Source organism: Vidua chalybeata, chromosome 12 (genome assembly GCF_026979565.1).
Source record: "Vidua chalybeata isolate OUT-0048 chromosome 12, bVidCha1 merged haplotype, whole genome shotgun sequence".
NCBI lineage: Eukaryota > Metazoa > Chordata > Aves > Passeriformes > Viduidae > Vidua > Vidua chalybeata.
Window position 1 is genome coordinate 15285504 of NC_071541.1, and position 22146 is coordinate 15307649.

The 22146-nt window shown below is 39.2% G+C and overlaps 2 protein-coding genes across 5 annotated transcripts in view; both read left to right on the plus strand.

Annotated features, from left to right (window-relative positions):
* NISCH (nischarin) overlaps positions 1-14596 on the plus strand; it is a 29483-nt gene extending 14887 nt beyond the window's left edge. The window contains exons 8-21 of one of the 4 annotated variants that reach the window (XM_053953818.1): positions 275-430; positions 1707-1775; positions 2226-2411; positions 2614-2742; positions 3170-3283; positions 4127-4235; positions 6788-6909; positions 7772-7827; positions 8313-9620; positions 10037-10211; positions 11411-11564; positions 12067-12195; positions 12559-12720; positions 13203-14596. In XM_053953818.1, the coding sequence (XP_053809793.1) occupies positions 275-430; positions 1707-1775; positions 2226-2411; positions 2614-2742; positions 3170-3283; positions 4127-4235; positions 6788-6909; positions 7772-7827; positions 8313-9620; positions 10037-10211; positions 11411-11564; positions 12067-12195; positions 12559-12720; positions 13203-13831 (3498 nt within the window). In that variant the 3' untranslated portion in view covers positions 13832-14596. Of the gene's footprint in view, positions 1-274; positions 431-1706; positions 1776-2225; positions 2412-2613; positions 2743-3169; positions 3284-4126; positions 4244-4651; positions 4915-6787; positions 6910-7771; positions 7828-8312; positions 9621-10036; positions 10212-11410; positions 11565-12066; positions 12196-12558; positions 12721-13202 lie in introns of those variants that run through there. The other 3 variants (XM_053953819.1, XM_053953820.1, XM_053953821.1) reach the window with 3 other exon arrangements.
* A 6978-nt stretch (positions 14597-21574) lies between these two features.
* STAB1 (stabilin 1) overlaps positions 21575-22146 on the plus strand; it is a 52275-nt gene continuing 51703 nt past the window's right edge. Inside the window, exon 1 of the mRNA XM_053953807.1 lies at positions 21575-21608. The gene's annotated coding sequence lies outside the window, so the exon portion shown is untranslated. The remainder of the gene's footprint in view (positions 21609-22146) is intronic.

Consider the following 22146-nt stretch of genomic DNA (forward strand, 5'->3'; position numbering starts at 1 on the left):
TGTGCAAAACCAACATGCACAATGGGGAAATATCCATTTGGAGTTCATGGAGTTTTCTGTACTGCCTATTGCAGGTTCTGCTTTTAAAACCATGGAACTCTAAGGGTTTTCTAACCTTACAGAATCTCAAGTTTCAGTGAAGGAAGTGTTTGGATGTGTCCCTTCACAGGAACACTTTTGATGCTTGCTTATATGGGATTGTTGGCATAGTTTCCAAAACCATTAGCTTTCCCTGAAGATGTAAACCAAATGTTGGTGTCCCTCTCTTAAACAGGAAATCCTGGTGCCTGAGGCTTCTGAGTTTGATCATTGGGAGCCAGAGGACGCACTGGATTCAAATTGTCCAGTGACAGCAATTATCCCAACTTGGAGAACTTTAACAACTTTGGATATGAGTCACAACAGCATCTCCGAAATTGATGACTCAGTGGTAAGAAGTATTTTTAATTTTTGGAAAAAAGTATTACTTATCTGCGTCACATTATACACAGAAAGGATTTTGGATTTGCTCTATTGCTTTTTCTGGAGAATTTTCAGTTGCACTTTATGTTGGTTATCTACCCAAGTTAATGCTTAGGAGATTTATTCTATAAGAACTTCATTTCCTTTGCTAAAGGAGAATAGATTTATCATCTTGTGTTCTGTAGTCATTTCCATGAATTCTTACTTTTTGAAATATGCTTTTACTGTTTGCCTTGGCTGTAGGAGCCAACTAGAATTTATTTTTAAATTTTTTTTTTAAAAGAAAAAACACCTCATGGCTCAGCTTTGGAGTAGTTATCAAGGCTGAAGCTTCCTACATATTTAAAAACCTACGACTTGCTGGCAGCTTTCTTGACATCAAAACAATATGAAAAGCATGAAAACAAAATTTGGAGTATTTTGCCAGTACTTTAAATTTTGTTTTGTAAATCAGATATTAAGAAAAAAATTAACATTCATCACAAGAGCATGGTAAAATATGAACGTTGCTTTTTGCTTGAGCTACTCTTGTGAAGCAGGTAATAGTTATATGTGTAGCTCAACCAGACATCATAGACTTGGAGCATAATTACCTTGTTCATGATTTTTTGTGATGTAGATTTAAGATGCTTCAAGTCTGTGTGTAGGTCTTAACTGGCCTGTCAAGGCAAATCCATTCTGAGATTACAACCAAAATAAAGCAGATGCAAAACACTGATGTCAGAATTCAGCATCAAGTTTGAGGTTTGAGACCTTACTGAAAAGTAAAAGGATTTCTGAGTTAAAATGCATTTTCTACAAGTTTGTGTGACCTTGTAATTCTTGGCTGGTGTAATCAGTAATTGACTTATTCTGCGTTTTGGTACTACTGTCTTTATCCAGATTTGTGTGTAGCACAAATCCCCTGGTTTATCTGTTTGATAAGACCAAAGCAGCATTACTGAGTTTGATCTATAGTTAGTGGGGATAAACTAGGAGAAATTATTTGTCTTCAGTAAGAAACCAGGTTTCAGATTAAAACTGAACGGTGCCCCTCAGAGTAACCTGGTTTTTTTAAGAGCAAGAGTCAGCTCTTTTATGCCCCCAGTGACACCAAATGTTTTCTTAATGCCAGAAGCTGGGAAGAGAGACTGCATTGGATAACACCCTTCCATTGCTTTTGTTGGTCAGAAGATACTGAAGGAAGCGTGGCCTGACTTAAAACTAAAGTACATTTAACACATGTACTTTTTTTCCCCTTCCAGAAATTAATTCCAAAGATTGAGTTCCTGGATTTGAGTCACAATGGGGTGTCTCTGGTGGAAAATTTACAGGTAAGTGATGCATTTGAAGATGAATTTTTTACCCAGTTGCCTGGGACCTTAAAACACAGATTTTCATGCTTCGAATTTTGTTACTCATCTTCATGAAGAGTAGCTTCAGCCCAAATAGCTGCTTCTTTGTAACATAAAGTACTCTTTTAGTGATGCATTTCTTAATTGCTCCTGGATATTTTAACTTCTTTGCCAATATTGACATATACATTTAGTTCTTAACTAATTCATTCACTGCCAGCTGTATGTGTGGGTTGGTAAGAATGCTGTGGAGGAAATTCCATTTCTACAGTCTTTAACCTTTGTAATGAACAGTTTCAGGTCATGTCTTTCATGCTGTGTAGTGTCCAGCATGAAAACAGTGTTGCACAATAAAATGAGCCAGCCATAAGATAGCAGCTTAGTTCAGTTTTAATTGGTGTTTGACATGAATTTCCTGTGCTGTTGTAGCATCTGTACAACCTTGTTCACCTGGACTTATCCTACAACAAACTTACATCACTAGAAGGTGTTCACACAAAACTGGGAAACATCAAAACTCTGAATTTAGCAGGAAATCAGCTGGAAAGGCTGTGTGGTCTTAACAAACTGTACTCATTAGTCAACTTGGATCTGAGCAACAACAAAATAGAACAGGTAACTGTTGACTTTTGGTGTCAAAATGTGTGTTCAATCAGAAGCCATTTCTCATAGTGGATCAAACCACAAATAAATAAAAGCGGCTGTAGTGATTTTTCCTGGTTCTTGTACCTATGTAATCTATGGAAGCAATGCTGAGTCTGTGTGCTCATTTTCATTTTGCCAGTCTGTATTCATGCTTTTATTCTGACACTTTCAGATTGATGAAGTAAAAAATATTGGCAACCTGCCATGCTTAGAGAAGGTGATGTTATCCAGCAACCCGCTGAGCATCATCCCTGACTACCGGACCAAAGTCCTCGCTCAGTTTGGAGACAGGGCCTCAGAGGTGAGCCCCAGTGCTGCTCTTCTACCTCTGTTCAGCCTGGTGAGGAAAGTGCTGCAAATGCTCTGAAAACCTGAGGAGTTTTCAGTGTGCTTTGGAGAAGGTGTTTAGAGAGTGTAACCTTATTAGTGTTTCTCAGCTGTGCTCCCGGACCTAAATGAGCTTTTACCCTGCCCTCATTGGGTAACAGTCTGTTAATATTGAAACAATGTTGTGCTGGAATGGGGTTACACTTACCAAATGTTGCCGAGTTTACATTAAAGTGATGTTAGCTCAAGGTCTAATGTGGTGATTGTTTCTGTGTATTGGTTACAAAGATGCACATGGTTTGCACTGAGCTATGGTAATTTTTGATTATTCCATTAATAAAAATTGGAGAATGCCTCGTTTTCAATACTTTAAATATTTTAACTTTTTTTTTTTTTTTTAGGTTTGTTTGGATAACATTGTTACTACAGAAAAGGAACTAGACACAGTGGAAGTGCTAAAAGCTATTCAAAAAGCAAAGGAGGTGAAATACAAACTCAGCAACTCTGATAAAAAGGTGAGTCTGGTGCTGTGAGAGAAGTAGAATGTGCAGCTTAGAAAAGCTTACAAAATTACTTCTACAAGTTAGATGTAAGCAGAATGCACTAAATTCTCCTTAGCATTAACATATTTATGCTTTTTGTTTTAATGTGGTACGAACTTTTAATGTTGTCTCTTTTTCCTATTTAGTTTTCAATGCATTTTTGGTAGTTATCTGACCTTCTATTTGTGGGCTGGCGAGAGAGAGGAAGTGGGAGGAAAAGATAAAATTACTTAATGGTGTACACAGTGAATTCACAGTTGACTTTAACAGCCATATTTTGTAACTTACACAAGTATTGCAGAGCTGTGATTTTACTGCCTGTGTTAGAGAGTACTGAAATTACTTCCCCAAACTTTTTTCCTGTGGGTATTCAGCAGTGGGAGAGAATCAGAAATCTGAATCTTCCTTGCCTTCCCTCATACCTGGTTGTGTGTTGTGTAGTTGGTTAGTCTTGGTTTGAAAATCAACATAGGGACAGAAGAGATTCTGTCCCTACAATGTAGAAATCCTGTTTTCATTCTTTTGACTTGTGACACTGCCAATTCTGTCAATACAGTGATTAGTCAGTGATCAGAATTACTTATCTAAAAGAATTCTTAGTGGAATTCCTCCTAGTGTGAAAATTGAGATTTAGAGGAGGTGACTACCCCCACCACCCCCCACCAAAAAAAAAAAAAAAAGAAAAAGAAAAAAGCTGGCTTAACTTTTCTTTTACTAAAATTGAGAAAGCTTGTGTGGACTTATTTTAGTTCAGGATCTCATGTGTCCTGTGTATTTAGTTTTTTTTCTTTAATTGCTGCGTACTTTCTTTATTAGATCAGTGAGGACTCCAGGCTCACTGCTGCCAGCTCCAAATCAAACTGTTCTTCTCTTACTGTTCGTCCTTCCTCTCCCTCTCTGCCTCGTCCTGTCAGCTCCAGCCAAGGTAATCATGTATGTATCGTGCTGCTGGGCTGAGCCTCTTGGTTCTGCTTTTCTAAGCTGCATTGATATACATGAATATTATGTGCATGGATTTAGGGCTTTAAAGACAAGCACAAAGACATGGTAGAATTGGCTTTGAAAGTTGTATGGAATGTGACTCAGCAAAACCTACTGTAGTTCCCAGTAGTGGTGAAATACCTGGAGTGAGAGTTTGGGTACAGGACTTTTTACTGCATCATACTGCAGAGGACTAGATGCCATTTCCAGGTTTATAGTCATGCCTTAATGGAAAACTCTGGCATAGAGAGAAATATTTTAAAATTCCTTCACTACCCATTCTTGGTCTGCAAAATGTGAGCTCAGGCAGCATATGTTCCATTAGTGCTTTTTGCAAGAGCTGTATTTCTGTCACACCAGGGGGAAGATAGAGAAAGGAGATGAGTAGAAGACACCTGTGGGATTAGTGTTCTGGCTGAGCTGGTGATTTCAGCACATCTGTTGTGCTCTATAGTACCTGCTGACCTCACCTCGATTTTTTACTCTGTGTTTCAAATGAATGTGCCTGCTGCCTTAGGAACTTAGAAGAATGACTTAACTTTCCTCTTTAGCCCATAGGACTGACTTATCTGAATATTCACTTGTGACTGAAAAAAAGAAATAAAAATACTTTCTGGTTTTGAGTTTTGTCTGATTGAAAAGTGCGGTAGAATGTGCATAGTGAGAGAATACTTCGTACCCATCTAAGAGAGCAGGGATTATCTTCTCAATTTCTTGGGGTGGCATAGCTTCCTCTTACCATTAATCAGTGGATTGGTGGATAAGGGAGAGAAGCATCCCTGAGGAGCTTGATCTTTGGAAAAAGTCCATGTGACTTCTGCAGAATCAGCAGAGGTTTCTTAGTTCATTCTAGAAAAATGAAACTGTTCTGACAGCATTTGATTAAGGGGCAGACACCTTGATACAAATTTAGTTGCTATTTATGTATTTTGCCTTTGTAGCCCTTCTAGATCCTTTTTCATCTGCAGAAAGAATGCTAGTTTTTCCAAAATCAAGTAAATGCTTGTTTTAAAATATTAAGCATGTCACAAGCTATCTCAGTCCTGTAACTATGTAACAACCTGCAGTTTTATACAGGACTTGATGTAAAAATATATGTCAGCAACCCCTGGGACTGTTTAAATTATTTATCAATACTTTTTTTTCTACTACAGTAAAGGTTTAGGAGCAAACAAATCTTGGGAGAAAAGAAAGTATAGATCTGTCTAAAGGACTTAAGAGTTTTATAGAATGGTATAAAAGTCAAGGTTTATTTACTGTAGTCCTTTTCCATAAGATTCCTTCTGTAGAATTTTGGGTAAGGCTTTTATGAATAATGGGAAAATGAGGCCTGTGCAGGCTGTTTCTCAGCTTCAACAATAAAAATTTATTATTTGCTACATATCTAACTATGATGGGTTGTTTTCAAAATACCAGTTTTGAGAAATGTATTTTAAAGAAAATGGAAATATACGAAGCAATTAGTTTTACTGTTAGACCTTAAGTCATGAATAATGGAATTAATTTCCTGATATGCTGTTTCTATGAATTGTTTTCTCTGCATTTTCTAGACACCATCTGTTTCCGTAACATATTATTCATACTTAATGTCATTGGGAAATGGCTTATGGAAGAAGATAAAATATTTATATAGGAAACAGAAAATCAAAAATAATGCTGTCATGTTCGGTTTTCCTGTCAATTTGATTTTCCTTCTTGCTAACACAGTATTTTGTTCTAGTAATAAATACCTTTTGTGTTTCCTCTGACCATGAGATGTCTTGGTGTAATCTGCTGACCTTTACCATAAATCCAGAAAGATACATACACGTTTTTTATGCTCAAGCCAGAAACATGTCCACACTGTAATTTTTTTTTTTATTATTTTCATATTTAAATACTTGAGCTGGCTGGCTCAGTGGCAATACTAAAAATTGATTTGCTCTGTTGTGTCAGTTCAATGCTGTGAATATCAAACTGGCAAAAAGTCAAACGTCCCTGAGAATGTTGCCTTGTATTCATTCATGATAAGTTTTTACTGATGATTCAGCTTTGAACCCTTGAAAAAGGCTCCAAATAAGGTGAGATAATATCTTAAGTGGCATTTGAGAGATCAGAGCTTCTAAGTCTGGTTGAAGGTTGTACACAGATATTACAGGTATTGTTCAATAGAAGCTTGTAGAAATTTGGGAGTGTGCTACAAACTTCATGAAGAGTGCTCTACCAGCCTAGCAGCTGACTACTTCTGTTAAAACTCAACTGTGTCAAGATTTCTTACAGCAGAATTTGACATTCAAATTGATTGTTAGTTTGAGAAAGAAGCTGTAGCAGTCTTTTTTTAATTAAACTAAAACTCTACTTGCTTTTTTTCTCCTGGCTATTGTGTGAAGATATCCTTTAGTTTTAATGATTTATGATTAGATCTTGATTATACAGTTTTAATTCCACTTGATTGGCAGATGCTAGTAGACATTTACTTTTGTTTTACTTACAAAGATCTGTTTATATTTGTTCTAGAAATAATTTGTGAAGAAACAGTCCTAGCCAGTAGTTTTTTGCAATCCAGTGATTCGACTCCTACAGACCATACAGTTCCCCAGAGATGCTTTGAAATACCAGACTCCAGATGTAAAATTCAGGTAATTGCTACACTTCTGTTTATATTATAGTATTTTAATAAGCTTTGGCAAACTTATTTCTGATGTTAAACTTAGATTATCATAGTAGTCCATAGCAAAGGGATTTTTTCTTCTCAGAGTTGTTTTAGTGGAAAAGGAGGCAGCCCCAAATTTGATTCAAGGGTGTTTGGTCCAGCTTATAAATTAAATGCAGAATCCAAGTTTACCAGAGTTGCAGAGAACTGTTGCCACTATGGCTTTGAGATGTTTACCCAGTTCTAGTATAGCATCATTTAATAGCCATTTAGATGCTGAGCATAAGAATTGTGTCTTATCATATTACAGTATCAGTTTTTGAAAGGCGATTCACTTGCTGGTAGAGCAGAAGAACCTTCTCCCTGTCAATAGGCAATGGCCTTAATTTGTATTCTTCAATCTCCTCCTGTCTGATAACTTCTGGTTTGTGATTTCATTTGTGGTATTGGAAGCACTCTTCATATGCATGGCTTCAAGGAATAAGACAGGAAGCCTTGGTGTCTCTTCCTCTGCTACCAGTGTAGTTGGTCTTTGTCAGGTTCCCTTAGTGTTTGGCTTCATGTTACACTAATTCAGTAAAAGTTTGTAGAGTGCTGAAATGCCTGGGTCACAGGTTGGATCTGTTCTCAGGTCAGCAGCAGAGTTCATTCTTCTTCTGCCTTAGCTGAATGCCCAACCTAAAGCAAACAGTATTTTTGGGTCCTCAAAGGATGGCTGTTAAGCTCCCTGTGAAAACAGCAGGACTTGGCCAATTTTAAAAAGCACGAGCCAGCATTAACTTTGCTTCTCATGTGTGCTGAACTCTTAAGTCTTTTACAGCTTCCTGATGTTACTTTCTTCCCCTTAGGCACCTGCCTCTTTATTGGCTTCATGCAAAGAGTATGGTGGTGGTCATCATGTGTGGTAAGATACATAAATAAGTTCTGGTTTAAATCCTTGTTAGATTTTGGGTGATAACAGTGGATACTGTTTTCTTAAACACAGCCTTTACAGCAAAACAATCTCTTCCATTGTATTCTGCCTCTGGTTTTTTGAACCAAAATATGGTGTGATTTTAACCTTTGAACCCTGGTATGCAGCTGGTGGTTTCAAAATCAGCAATGGCTGTATTGTCTAGTCCTTTAGCTTGTGAGGTTGTGCTTACTGGGGATGGGAAAGGAAAGAGGAGTTAAACATTTTAGTTTTTACTTTCTATAGAATTACACACTACCAGCTTTTAAAATCAATGGCTGTGCAGAACAAAAATGTTCTACAAAATGACACTGATTTAATTGTATTAACAAGAGCAAATATCAAAGTTCTGAGAAGCAGCACCGTGAACTGTAGGTAGCCATAACTGTTTTTAAATTCAAGTTTGTACTTACTGTGGCTTCTTCTCTCTTTTGAAGTTTGGAGAGAGAACACTGTGCAGTGCCTGACCCATGCAACACCATCATCTTGCCTTTTAATTGTATGTCCTACACTGCCACCAACCAAGACTTTATCCAGCACCTTTCTGCATCAATAGTGCAGGCTGTGCAGAAATCTGCCCCCTCCCTCACAGAGAATAAAGGAAGCCCTGTGGGTAATTCCACAACCACAGACAAAGCAGATGGATATTTTGAAATGGGACTTCATGAAGGAGATCAGACTTTTGAATTCAGCACTACTTCAGATGCTCAATCATCTGACAACATACCAATGGAGAGTGTTGACATAGTCAAAATTCTCTGGAGCTTTTCAATTCACATTCATAAAGGACTCAGACAGTTTGCTTCCTGTTTGGTTTTGACCGATGAGATGCTAGCTGTGTTTGAGATTCCTCATCAGGAATTGAGAGGAAATTGCCAGCACATCCCTTCTGCCTTGAAATTAACGCTGTGTTTTCCCTACACTGATCTGATAGAATTTGGCTTTCTCCTGCCAGAAATCTGTTTAACTCTGAAGCTGAAAAACAGTGACCACTGTTTGTTTATTGTCTCAGACTCCCAGAATCTTCAAGACTTTTATTCCTGTTTACAAACCTGTTGCTCTCAACACTACACATCAGTGTTACCAAGCTCCACATGGTACTGTAGAAAAGCAAATCTCCAAGAATTTCTCTGTCAGCTTATGGAATTGAATTGCATTTCAGCTGAAGATGTTGAAATAAAAGGTTGTTTCCCAACATATCTTGTTTATGGGAATAACACCAATGTTCAGAAAGTCTTGCATCAACCAGAGTCAGCTGGCAATAACAAGGAATGGTCAAAGAATGTTTTGTGTTCTGCACTTTATTCTTCAGTATATAAATCTTCTGACCAGAGTCCCTGTGTGGTCCATCCGTGTTGGATATTTCTAACACCCCAGCATTTGTACATAGTAAAGGTGGATTTCAGTTTACTGCCAGGTAAATGGGTAGGCACAGAAGAGTTGGGAAGTGTATTTAAGCTGAATAGAATTCCACTGGCATCACTCGTGCTGCATCCAGCTCATGGTGCCACACAGCAGAAGGGTTCATTTTTGGATGGACACGTGCTGGAGTTGCTTGTTGGATACAGATTGGTTACAGCAGTGTTTGTTCTACCTCATGAGAAATTCCACTTTCTAAGAATCTACAGCCTTCTAAGGACACTGCTCCAGGATGTTAAGACTATTGTTATTTTCAAAGCTTCAAGCAAATCAGATGCTGTAAGAAATCATGCTGTGGAGGCAAACAGACACAGTCAGGCAGCCAGGTAATGATTCCTGTGAAAGGTCTCTTGCACAGTGCTTGATGTGGTCTGAGCCCTGTGTTTGCTGCTGTCATTGTGGTTGGGTTTGGACTGTAGTAGTATTGATGAAATACTTCTGCATTGTGCTAGTCTGGTGTAAGTGTGAATGGTTATCCTGGACTGTACCAGTCCACCTTTTTTTTCTGTTTTGTTGCTGCAATGTAAAATGTAATTTCTGATGGAAGGAAACTTCTTATTTCATGTGCCTGCAGGCTGAGGTCATGGCAGGTTGACAGCTGTGGTCAAGATATAAATAATTTAAATTATTAAAAATGGAAGTTACCTGGTTTGAATTTTTTAATGAAATACAAATATTGTTGTAGGGAAAAAGCTGTGTAGATCTTTGCATTTTGATTATTTGTGTTCTGGATCTTTTCTAGTTTTTGCAAGCCTCATCTGACATTGTCATCCTTATACCCATCTGAGCTTCTTATGCAGAAGATAACAGAAGACAACCAGATTCCTGTTCACCTGCATGTTTCTGTGTCTCTGCAGTATGTGGCTGGGCTGAAGGGAACAGCCCTGGTTGAATTTTTCCATAGCAACATTGCAGAGGTATCATGTCTACACCAAATGTACAAAAACATGCTTTGTGTCCTTTCTGTACTACACAGTATCTATAAACACTTTCCTGATCAAATTTAGCCACAAGAATTAGGCTCTGGGAAACCTGAAAGCATTTTGATCAAGAATCTGTGTGTTACTCCATTTTGGGTTCTCTGCTACAGCAATTGGGATCCTGCAAGGCATATTTTGCCTTCAGGATCTGTGGTGCTGAACAGGAGAGTACACTAGTTATATCTTGAAGATGTGATTGCTCCAAGAATGTTCCTCAATTTTCTTTAAAGTGGCAAAAGGAAAGAAAATAACAGGAATGAAATTATTTTGGGATGGTTCTTAGCTACGTCAATAAATAAGTGTTCTGACTTACTTTTGTCATATTGTGCATGACTGCAACACATGTTCATGGCTGCAGGTACTCCAGAAACATGAACAGATAAACCTGTTTTCTGAAAAGCATTTAAGTGTATCTGGAAAACATCAGATTGAAAAGTAAAAATATTACCCAAAATTTATGATGTGGCTTTTTGAGTGATAAATCTGAGTACAAATTGAAAAGCTTGAGAAAAAGATACATTTTGCTTATTCCCTTACCTCTCTTCCAAATGTTTTAAGTAAGCACAGTTACAAGCTGTGCTTCTCTTTTTATATCAGGAGAAGCTGATAAAAAAAGCAGGTGACTCATTTAAAGGTTCACAGTAAGCCCATCAAGTTAGAAGCTGGGAAGATGCTGAGTTGGAACAGCAGCTGCAGTGGCAAGCTGTGCTCCTGTCCTCTCTCCAGGGTCTTTGAATCCAACCCTCAGAAGCACCTAAAGGCTCAGCAGACTTGAGGTTTGGGAGGCCACTGCTCAGCTCGTGATTAAAGTTTTGCCTACATTGTCTGCCCTAAAAAGTCTTTCTTATAAATGAGATGTTTTTCTGTATTTTTTTTCTAATTTTGATCAGAAAACAAGGAATAATTTGCTTATAACAGAAAAATAATTTTCTTCTCTAAACACAAGATATTTTCAGTGGCTGCCATTGTGGCCTCATTCAGCAGCTTTGAGGTGAACCACCTGTCTTTGACTAGAGCATGTTCAGGTGCTTAAGATTTTGAAGTTGTTTCTCTGGGGTCTAAAGTTGCCTCTAAGGTGATGAAACTGTCTGAAATATCAAAATTTATGTGCTTATGAAATAAAATTAACATCTTAGGTGGAAAATGAAGAGTTGAGACACCTCATGTGGTCTTCAGTTCTGTTTTACAAGACTCCCAGTGTGGAAGTGATGGCTTGTGTGCTTCTCTCAACAAAAGCTATTTACTTTCTGTTGGATGATTCTTTCATTCATGCAGATGAGCACCAGTCAGGTAAAATAGTTACTTTGATCCTTTAATCATGTTACCAACTTAATCCCTCTCTCTGTGTTTCTCCTCAGTCTAAGTACTAATGTTGGTCAATATTCTTAATTAGACCTCCTAGTTGAAGGGGTCAATATTTGCATAAGGCTTTTATGTTCAAAAAACCAGGGTCTTGAGTCATGTCTGCTTCTCAGACAGACCCTTTTAGATGCCATGGGATCCATAGTTTTCTCTGATGTTATTTCATAGTCCCACTCATAATGAAAATGGAAAGTGAAGGGTAATGAACCTCATGGTGGGCATTCAGTTAAAGCGTGTGCTGATTTAAATCTGGTGTGTGACAAATGTTTGTAAAAATGCTCCTAATAAAATTTGCTTGTATTTTGCTCAAGAAATTTTTAGCCACTGTACCCAGTTTTTTCTTAATTTATTTCTTCAATATAGAAATTATGCTTATGGACAGAACAATCTTTTTCTTTCAACCTTTTTATCATGTATACTTCTTTAACAGATTTTTGGAACAAAGAAAACTCAGACTGTGAAAACAGTTCTTTCCATCTCTCTTGCTGCTTTGTGCTAAAACTTAATGACCTGCAGTCAGTCAATGTTGGCCTGTTTGACCAATACTTCCGAATTACTGGTGAGTACATCTTGTGCTTTAAGCTTTTCCAATTCTGTTTTGTTCCAGTCTTTTTTAGATGGATCTGTGTCTGTATTAGTGAGATAGAAGAGAGGTTTTCTGTGGCTTCTTTTTCTTGAATCCCTAGAGCAATATTTGAATCATAAGTATACATTGTCTTTTAAATGAAGAGAAATGATGTATTTTTTGAGGGATTTCTAAGGATTCCATTGTTGTTTTCAAGAATTAGAAAGAATTCTGAATAATGATGCATGTTTTCAGGAGAAATAATCCTTAAAAAAAATCTTTTCTGATGGCAGTTGCATGTTGGTTCAAGAAATGGTAATGCCACAGTGAGTGAATTATGTTCTGTATTCTCCTCAGGGCACTCTGCAGATCACATTGTCACCTGCCTGACAAGAGACAGTTACAACACTCACACCTTCATACAGCAGCTTATGGCAGTCCTGTCACTGCTTGCACGCACTCCTTCACCTGAACCAGTAGATAAGGACTTCTACTCTGAATTTGGGAGTAAAAACACAGGTGAGTGGTCTTTTCTACATTTCATGACTTATTTAGGCATCATACTTAAGGCTTCACCTAAACTGTACTGATTAAAAACTCTTTTGAGGGACATTTATGAGCAGTCATTTCCTATTTGATGCTTCAACTAAACTCCCTGACTTTAATTATCTTAGATGTGCCTTATGTGAGTAGGATTGTTAAATGTATGTAAGGGTCTTGCACAAGTGAAGTTAGTGATGGCTTCTTGTGTTCACCCTGGACTTACATGGTTAGAAATTTGTAGAAAAGTATATTGGTAATGCAAGAAGAACTCTGGCAGAGACCTGCAATCCAAATAAAATTATTCCAATATTGTTTATAAGCAAAAGCAAGTATCAGTAGATACAAAACTTAAATTCTTCCAGCTGCAGACAGCTGTCAAGGGTTGTTGTTTATCCTAGTACATGAAGGAAGTGTTGTATAGCACTAAATAGAGATATAACAATGTATGTTTCTTGCAGGAAAAATGGAGAATTATGAACTGATTCACTCTAGCAGAGTAAAATTTATTTATCCAAATGAAGAGGAAATTGGGGACCTTGCTTTTCTAGTGGCAGAGAAGATGGATGGTTTGACCAATCTTCCATCCCTCAACATCCTTCTGTATGTGTTGGCATTTCAAGTAAATCACTTTGAAGGATCTGCTCAGAACACTAGTTCACTTCAACCTAAAACACTGATATTGACCAGCTCTGATTTGTTCCTCTTTGATGAAGATTATATCAGTTACCCACTACCTGAATTTGCTAAGGAGCCGCCAAAGAGAGACAAGTATCAGCTTGCAGATGGAAGACGAATCCGGGATTTAGATAGAGTACTCATGGGGTATCAGACATATCCACAGGCCCTTACCTTTGTGTTTGATGATGTTCAGAATCAGGACCTGATGCAGAATTTAACACTGGATCACTTTGGAGAAACTGATAGTGTCCCAAAAGGAAATTTCAAACAGGAGGGCAGCAGGAGCAGAGAGATCCAGTGGTACATTTTTATCCCAAGTGCAGAAAGCAGGGAGAAATTAATTTCATTGCTTGCAAGACAGTGGGAGATCCTGTGTGGTAGGGAATTGCCTTTGGAACTCACTGGGTAGTTACTGCACAGCCAAGTGACTTCAGTGTGTATTACAAGGTAAAGCACAGTGGGTAAGTAGATAGCACCTGTCAAGTTCTCTTTGTTTTGATGAGGAGCTGACCTGGACTCCTTTGCTCCCTGGTGCAGTGAACGTGGAGTAGAAATACATAGAAATATTCTGAAGTGTTAACTGGGGACTGACCTTCTTGTACAGGCTATTTTTATGCAATAGTATATAGTGAAAAAAAACCACATCCTGGGAAACTGTATGGAACATTTAAGGAGTCAACACTAGATATTCTGTCGTCTGGGGCTGTTAAGGTTTCCACTATTTTTCTGTATATATCAGTCTTGCTGTTCTATACAAATTCTCATGTGTAAATAAGGGTAAATGCTTGTGTATGTTCAAGTGCAATGTTCTTTGTACAAGAAGTATTTTGGGTATGCTGCTAATGCTTATTATTTAATGATCTTACAGTTTTACATCTGTTTTTCTTTGAGGCCAAGTGTAATTATTTGCTGCCAATCATTAACTTAACAGTAAACTTTGAGCCACAAGCAGGTAACAAATTTTCATATGAAACTATTTTCACAGGCATTTATTTTCCTTATCCAAGGATAAAAGAATTGCTTGGTGAAGATCCCCTCAGTATTGTCTTGAAAGTGGAAATACCCAGTATGGGTATATCAGCATTTTGTCAGCAAATAATGGATTTGTATCTCTGAACACAAAGTCTTTCTTTTGCCTATCTTGTCAATACAAATAAAGTGTAATTTGACAGTTTTCTTTTGGCCTTGTCTTTATTCAAGTTTATATCTTGTGTTTCCAGGATACCATTTGGCAGTTCAGCAGCACACATTCTGTTCCTAGAGTGCATTGTAAAGTATGAAATGTGCAGCAAGATGAAAGAAGAAAATAGTTCATTCTACTACCATAAGATTGTTAGTCCAGAAATACATCTGAATCATGGAAACTGAGGATCTGCAGCCTCTAAACACAATTTGAGGATTTATTTCAAGTACTTTTGCTTATCTATTAGATATGAGGGATTTTCTTTCTAAGCTGTCGTGTTTAACTTGACGGTTACTGTGCCCAACAAGTTTTAGCATGCCCCATGACAGTAAAATCCCTACTTGCTATTATGAAGACAGATATTGACACTGAAAAAGAAGGTTCTATATCCAATGGGATTAAGAAGGGAAGAAGAGTTTTGATACTTATGTGGCAGCTGATGCTGCTTAAAACTGGTGCCCCTTAAACCCATAGAGAAATCTGGGTTGGAAGAGACCTTGGGACATCCAGCAGTCAAGCTTTAAACAGGGCAATCTTCAAACAGGTTGCTCAGGGCCTGGTCCAAACAAGTTATGAGTTTTCTCCAAGAATGGCGAGTCCATGGTGCTGTTAGGAATTTGGTGGTTTCACTGAGTATTTTTCCATGCTGTTGCAGAGCTTTTCCTATGCTTTTTGGATTTCAGAAGCCAGGAATGTTGCAGTCAGTGCAAGGATGACAAATGACAAAGGCAGCCAAAGTCAAATTGTATTGCAGGATGCAGTGGAGTTCCCAAAGCAAGCAGAGATGAGGAGCATAACTGGGGTGCAGCTCTGCTCTCAGTTTGACAGAGGAAGCCTAACTCCTTAAGCTTAGACTGAACTGAGCAGTTAAGGTAGGTACTGCAGGCTCTTGGAGAAAACTTAATTTTCCTGTACTTTAGAGCTCTTCTATTCTCTGAAATCTCAATGTTGCTGATCTTCATTTAATCTTAACTGGGTAGGAAAAGCTAATTTCTAAATTAAACATCCTAGGAATAAAGTAATTAAAAGAAATCTTAGGTCTTCACTAGTTCTTGCTGATGGAGCTCTGTTAATCACTTATTAATAATTGTCCAAGGTAACACTTGAGGAGCCTGTGGCAGCTTTAAACAGTCTGATTTTCAAAAGCATTTGAGAACTTACCAGATGAATGGGTAATTTGTAAGAGAATTTATAAGTGACTACAAAGAGAATCTGTAAGAAGTCCTCTGGAACTGCCTGGGGTTTGAGCCAGCATGGACAGATCTGTCTCTCATATGAGGATTATACTTGTCATTGCTTCTGGATAAGTCAGCCCTGCTTCTTCTTGTAAATAAGGGCTGTTCTGGGAGGTGCCCTGTGCTTGAGACAGACATGAGTTCTGTTTTAAGCATCTTCTGTAAAATCCAACTGTTTAAAGGTATTTTAATACAGTAGTGGGTATCAGAGAATCTTAGAGTAAGCAGGGATAAACTCCTGCTTGTTACATACTTTGAGCAGATAAGGCCTCTTTTTTGTATTTTATCACAGAAAAAACATCTCTGGTTAAACTTAAAATTCTTTTTAGTTCACACCTGTTTAAAACATAGAATCTGTCCCTTTGGATCAGATTATTAATCCAGGAAATAGCTGCAATTCCTCCTTGATATCATGGTAAGCATTGATCACATTTCAAGATTAATTAAATGTTCAGTACATACTGCAGTGTATTTTGATTCTTCCATTAACTATCTTACCTGTGGTGCTATCAGAATTTTTTATTTTCAGGGCATTTTTCAATAAATCATCTTTTATTCTCTGCTAAGTAGAGCATGGGCTATATTAAGCTTTTTCCTCTGATACATCACCTCTTTTTCCATTTTTACCTGGAAAAATATTAGAAATGACAGCTCAACCACACCCCAAACAAGAAATCTGCCTCTCTCCTGCTACCAGATATCTGATTCCTTGCTGCTTTCATAGAATCACAGAATGGTTTCTGTTGCAATGGACTTTCAAGATCATCTCATTCCAACCCCCCTTCCATGGGCAGGGATGCCACCCACTTGATCTATTTTCCATGGGCCCCATCCAGCCTGGCCTTGGACACTTCCAGGGATGGAGCATCCACAGCATCTCTGGGCCACCTGTGCCATGGCCTCTGAGTAAAGAATTTTTTCCTTACATCTAATCTAAATATCTTTTTTTTTTAATTAAAAAACATTCCCCATGGTTGTATCACTGTCTGCCATGGTAAAAAGTCCCTCAGTAAAGAAACCCTTTAAATACTGATATGGACCCTGGACCTGCTTTTTTCCAGCCTGAACAGCTGAAACTCTCCCAGCCAGTTTCCAGAGGAGAGATGCTCTGTGTTAGAACCTGCTGGAGTCAGTGCTTCGTGGGTGTACATTTCTGTTCATTTAAGTGCAATATTAACCTGAAAATTTTCATAAACTGTCATTTTTCAGTGCCAGCTTGTTGTCTTTATTGTCAAATTTTAAAGTAGCCTTTTGTTCTTAAATACAGGAATTTAAGTGAGGTTTTCTTGAAAATGTACAGTCATTTATCTTGAAACTAAACTGATTGCTTCAGTTCATAAAGATTTCCCAGAACTTTGCACATTTAGTTTCTACAGAAAGCTCTGCAGAATGAAGTCACTGTCAACAGCTGAGGTCACGTAGGAAGTCTTGATTTCTGCCTTTCTTTTTGCAAGAGCACTACAAAGCCCTGCAGGCATATTCCTCTTGAGTAACCCTTTGTCCTCAAATTCTTTCCAGCTTCCAACCCTTGTTCAACATTAAGACAATGTCTGAGTAGCTGAAGTTATGACCAGAAACACACAGAGACAGGTGGAGGGACCTTTGTCAGGAAAGTATCTCCTGAACTCTCAAACGTCTGTGTTCTGGCTTTGCAGCTGATGTCAATTTTTGCTACCCTAGGACGACCCAGACAATTATTTTTTTTCAGTGTCATCTGCCAAGGATCTGCCCAAAGGTTTTAAAACTTCCCTTGTATTACAATTAAAAATTTGTAAATGAGCCTCATTAGGAAGGCAAGTGAATGAGGTGCTGACCTGGGCTACACTGTTTTTTCTGCAAGAAGAAATGACAGTGTGACCTGCATCCTGTCTGTCCTGTGTCCATTCCTGTGCTGCTTTACAGAGCTCTGCTCTGCCTGGCTGTGGATGTACTGCACAGTCAGGTATTTCCATCAGCCCCTCTGGCTCACCTTCTTATTCTTATCAGCCCTGATAATGAGGTGGGGTCTTTTAATTGGTGTAACACAGAGTGCTGCTGCATCTTGCATTCTGATCAGAAAGTTTCCTTCTGCAGTACTAATCTTCAAGAATACCAAATCTTAGGCAGAAAGCAGCCACGTGAGGAAAAATAGGAAGTTGTGGCTCAGAGCAGACTACAAGCTTCTGTTGCTTGATGTCCACCTGATAATTAAGGGCATTTAGTAACTTGGAAAGCTAAAATTTGATGTGAAAAAGGGAGGATGGGAAATTCATTAGATCCAGAAAGCAGTAAAAAAAGACTGGCCAACACTGGAAAAATCTACCTGAATAAGTGCATGAAGAGCAGTAGCCAGAGTAGATGAGGTGGGCACCAAACCCTTGTGCTTCAGTTTTCAGGGTCTCTGAGAGGGGATGACAAGAACCCCTAGCATGTCTGAAGTTGCTGAAAATGCAGAGCTAGCAGGATTCTGACTCCCATCTTCATCTGTTCTCAGGCAGACATTCAGTGCTATCCTTGGCAAACTGTTGGGTCAAGCACATTGTAGGCCCTTTCTATCCCACAGAGACAACAGGACCTGAAGAATCAGCAGCACTTCATGGGAGAGCTCAGTGCCTCTGCTATCGTGCTCCTGTCAGCAGGTACTGAGTTTCAATAGTTCAGCTCTTGAAACTAACAGTTCTACCCAGAATTCTAATTAATATTGGATATCAGTGGGGAATTTAGAGTCTGACTTTCCAAGTACAACCCCAGAGTGCTGCTTAATAAATGGGAAAGGTACAAAACTAAAACCAAGAGATGGGAAAATGTTGCTGGTTTTCACTGCAGCAGAGCGTGTAAAGGAACTCAGAGTCAAGAGAAAGTGATAGTCCAGACTTAAAGCACTTATCTACTGACATTGGGACTGCTGCCCATAGAGGTTTTGGAGTAAGAGGCTGTGAGCAACCAGGACAATTTCTTTCTGAATTGTGCCACAACATTGTGCTCAGGCAGTCCTTGGAATTAGACTACTGTGTCTGTGTGAGAAAGAGAAGGATAAACAGACTCCTCTGTGCAATCCTTGCAGGTTTTTTTTCTTTTATGAGCAAACCTTAAAATTCCTGTTCCTTCCAACTTGCCAAGAGGAAAGGAAAATTAGGATTGTGTCCTTGCATCTTCACCAGGACCCTGAGGGTATGTTGGGTAAGTTATGGCTGGCCCCCTTCCTACACACAAGCACTATTGGCTTGGCCTGTTTAATCCTTTTCAGACTCACAGCCTTCTTACACCCCTACAATTCAGAGCAAAGGGACTTCATGTCCTTTCCCAGCTTTGCCAGAACTGCAGAACAGGAGTCCTTTTCTCTCTGTGGATGTAACCAAATGGTCAGTTTCCACAGAGGCTGTGTGGCAAGGTGGACTGGATGGCAAATCATTTGCCTTGGCTCTGTAGTTTCTAAACAAAAGATTTCAATAGCAGGAAATTGCCCAATCTAGTCAGAGCTGCACACACTTCACAGAGCAGAGCTGGTGACCCAGCATTTTAAAACACAGTGTGTGGCACAGGCAGGAAGGGAGTCTGGGAGGGTTTGTAGCCTTATCCTTTGCCTCTATCCAGATGGGGATTTAGTTTCTTTTCCTGTGAAACAGGTTGAGTAATTTTTGCCAGCAAATTCTCCACTTTAAATGTTAATATGTACACAATAAAAATTCAAGGTCTTACAAAAGTTGCTTTAGATGAGCCAGCTTGTCATAGATGCATAAATAAAAAGAGAGGGAATTTTTCTCTGAGAGAGAAAAATCCTGACCGTTCCTGCTGCCAACAGTCTGCTGATGATGGGGGAGACTGAGCCCACCAGGTAAATTTTAAGTGTTTTGTAGCAGTAATCTTGAAGAAGTCAGGGCCAGAATTTGAAGATGTTTCTGAGACCCACATCTGTGACTTCTGCTAAACCAGCCACCTTCTGTTATGTGGGCAAGAGACACTTGACAGATAAGTCAATCTCTATGCTTTCCAAAATAAATAAATGTTCATGTGTGAAACCTCACAGATAAACACACTGGCAGACAGTTGACAACTCCTACTATATGTTTTAAAATTGGATTTGCACAATCCTATTTCAATCAAACAGTGACTATGATGTGAACAAAATCCTCCTACCCTGCCTGCACAGGACCGTTTGTGTATTCTGCCAGAATCAAATCAGATCTTTACAAGTTTTGCCTACATTTTCTCTTTTGATCTCTGGCAGATATCAGGATCTTACTTTACAAGATTTTGGGGTTTGAAATACTTTGTAGAGATGCCTCTGTGCATGAGCAGGTCTAATTGAAATGAGTGAGGGAACTGGGGTTTCTATTTGTTGACAGTTTTGAAGAGCATTAGACTAAACAGTGGAATCAAAAAATTGATCCAATGCATTTTGCTACTAATACAGTTTTTATAGATGTCATCCATGAGAAAATACATTTATCTGCCTAAGAGGAGTCCATTTATGAAAGAGAACAGAAGCTGTGAGTGGAGCAGTAATTTGGATTTGTTTGGCTCATTTTGCTTCCATTGCTGTTTCTCTGTTGGTGTTGCCATCTTTGATGAGACTGCCAGCTGGAACTGCTGCTGAGAGCACCTTGGCTTCTGTGCACTGAACATGGCTCTTGGCCACCTGTTAATTTAGAGGTGGTCAGTTCACCTTCTTACCAATTTCCAGAATCATGAAGATCCAAAGTTGTTGCAGATTTTGGTGTTCCAGCTCCAGCAGCAGTGGACAGCAAAGTTTCCATTCTCTCAGAGCAGCTCATAGGCAGTGGCTGAAACACTCACTGCTTAGGCTGCTTGGTCAGGAAAGCAGGGTCTAATGACAGATGACCTTTTGATTTTTCAGTTTATGCTCTGCTGCTGTACAATGGCACTACTCACTGTTTGCATTTTTAGCCTGTGTATTGCTGTTGTATTGCCAGTCTTTATTTGAGGTGAGGTCAGATAAGGAAGCTGGCTGTGAACCTTTTGATGTTGCTGTGAATCTGATTTATTTAATTCAGACAGGAATTTCACCAAGCATTTCTCTCCCTTCCTGGTTTTCCTGCAGTAGGTCAGATACAGTGATGATAAGCAGCAGTGGAAAGCCCTGGAATCAGTCTTTGTGTGTCTTTTCTTGCCCTGTACCATCTTCAGTGCTGAGTCATTTAGAAAACTGTCTGAAGACCCATTAAAGAAGCCAATGCACCTTCAAGTGCCCCAGGGTGAGCTATTTTCGCCTTAAAAATTTATCAGCTATGTGAGGATGCTGGCAACTTAATCCCTGTGTCATACAGCTAGCTCTTGGAAAACCCAACAATCTTCCCCATCCTCCTGGGGCTGCATGGAGCAGAGGAGCAGCCTCATTCTTGTGTTTCCATGGCCAGCTCAGGGCCATGACTGCAGGCCAAGAAGACACTGTACAATTTCCATTCTCTACAAGAGTGTCCCCACTGCCCGTTTGTGACTTTCCCATCCCACCAGAGCTGGCTGAGCCATGATGCCTCTGCCTCATTTTGAAGACCTTCAGGGTACCAAATGGTTTCCAGAGCAGTGTGAGCCCCCTGACCTTGACAGGGTGGCACCGGTTGGGCAGTGATGGTCCCAGGGCTGCAGTTGTCCTGTGGCAGGACAAGTGGGCTGAGCTGTGGGCTGGCACTTCTCACATGGGTTGCAGTGGATGGCTGTGTGCCTTATCTGCTTCCTGTTAGTGCAGGATATATAGCAGGGCTGGCTGTTCATCATGCTGCCTTTCCCTGTAGGATGAAGGCAGAAGTAAAGCACAGCTAACGGCACCAGTAAGTACAGCGGTTCCTCTACACCTCGTATGTTACAGCATGTGTGTCTTTGTGGGGATGCAGGGGCAAAAAAGTATTAATGTTCTCATTATTTATGTAAGCACAAGAGTGGCTCCCTGTCCTGGTTTCATTTAGCACCTCCATGTGCTATCAATGGCTTGAAAATATGAAGGTGCCTCATTGCTTAGTGAGATTTGTTGCTAACAGAAGCAGTCCTTAGACTGCTCAGGATATTGGGCTCTCTTGGCAGTGCAGGGAGACAAAGAACATGGAAAATCTGTCAATAATCAATTCTTTGTAAAATTCAAAAGGAGAATATAAATTGCAGACTGTACCTCAGGTTAGTGTGTATTTTTTTTAATCCTGTTTTGGGACTTTACTTTTCTGAGTGCTATGAAAGTGCTCCTTGGATTCATCAAGCTGTCAGCAGAGTGTTTGGAAATTATAAATTTTGCCATTGCTGCCATAGCATCAGCTTTTCTTGCTGAGAAAGTCAACTATTTAAAATAAAAATATCTAAGCCTGCCCAAAGTGCTTG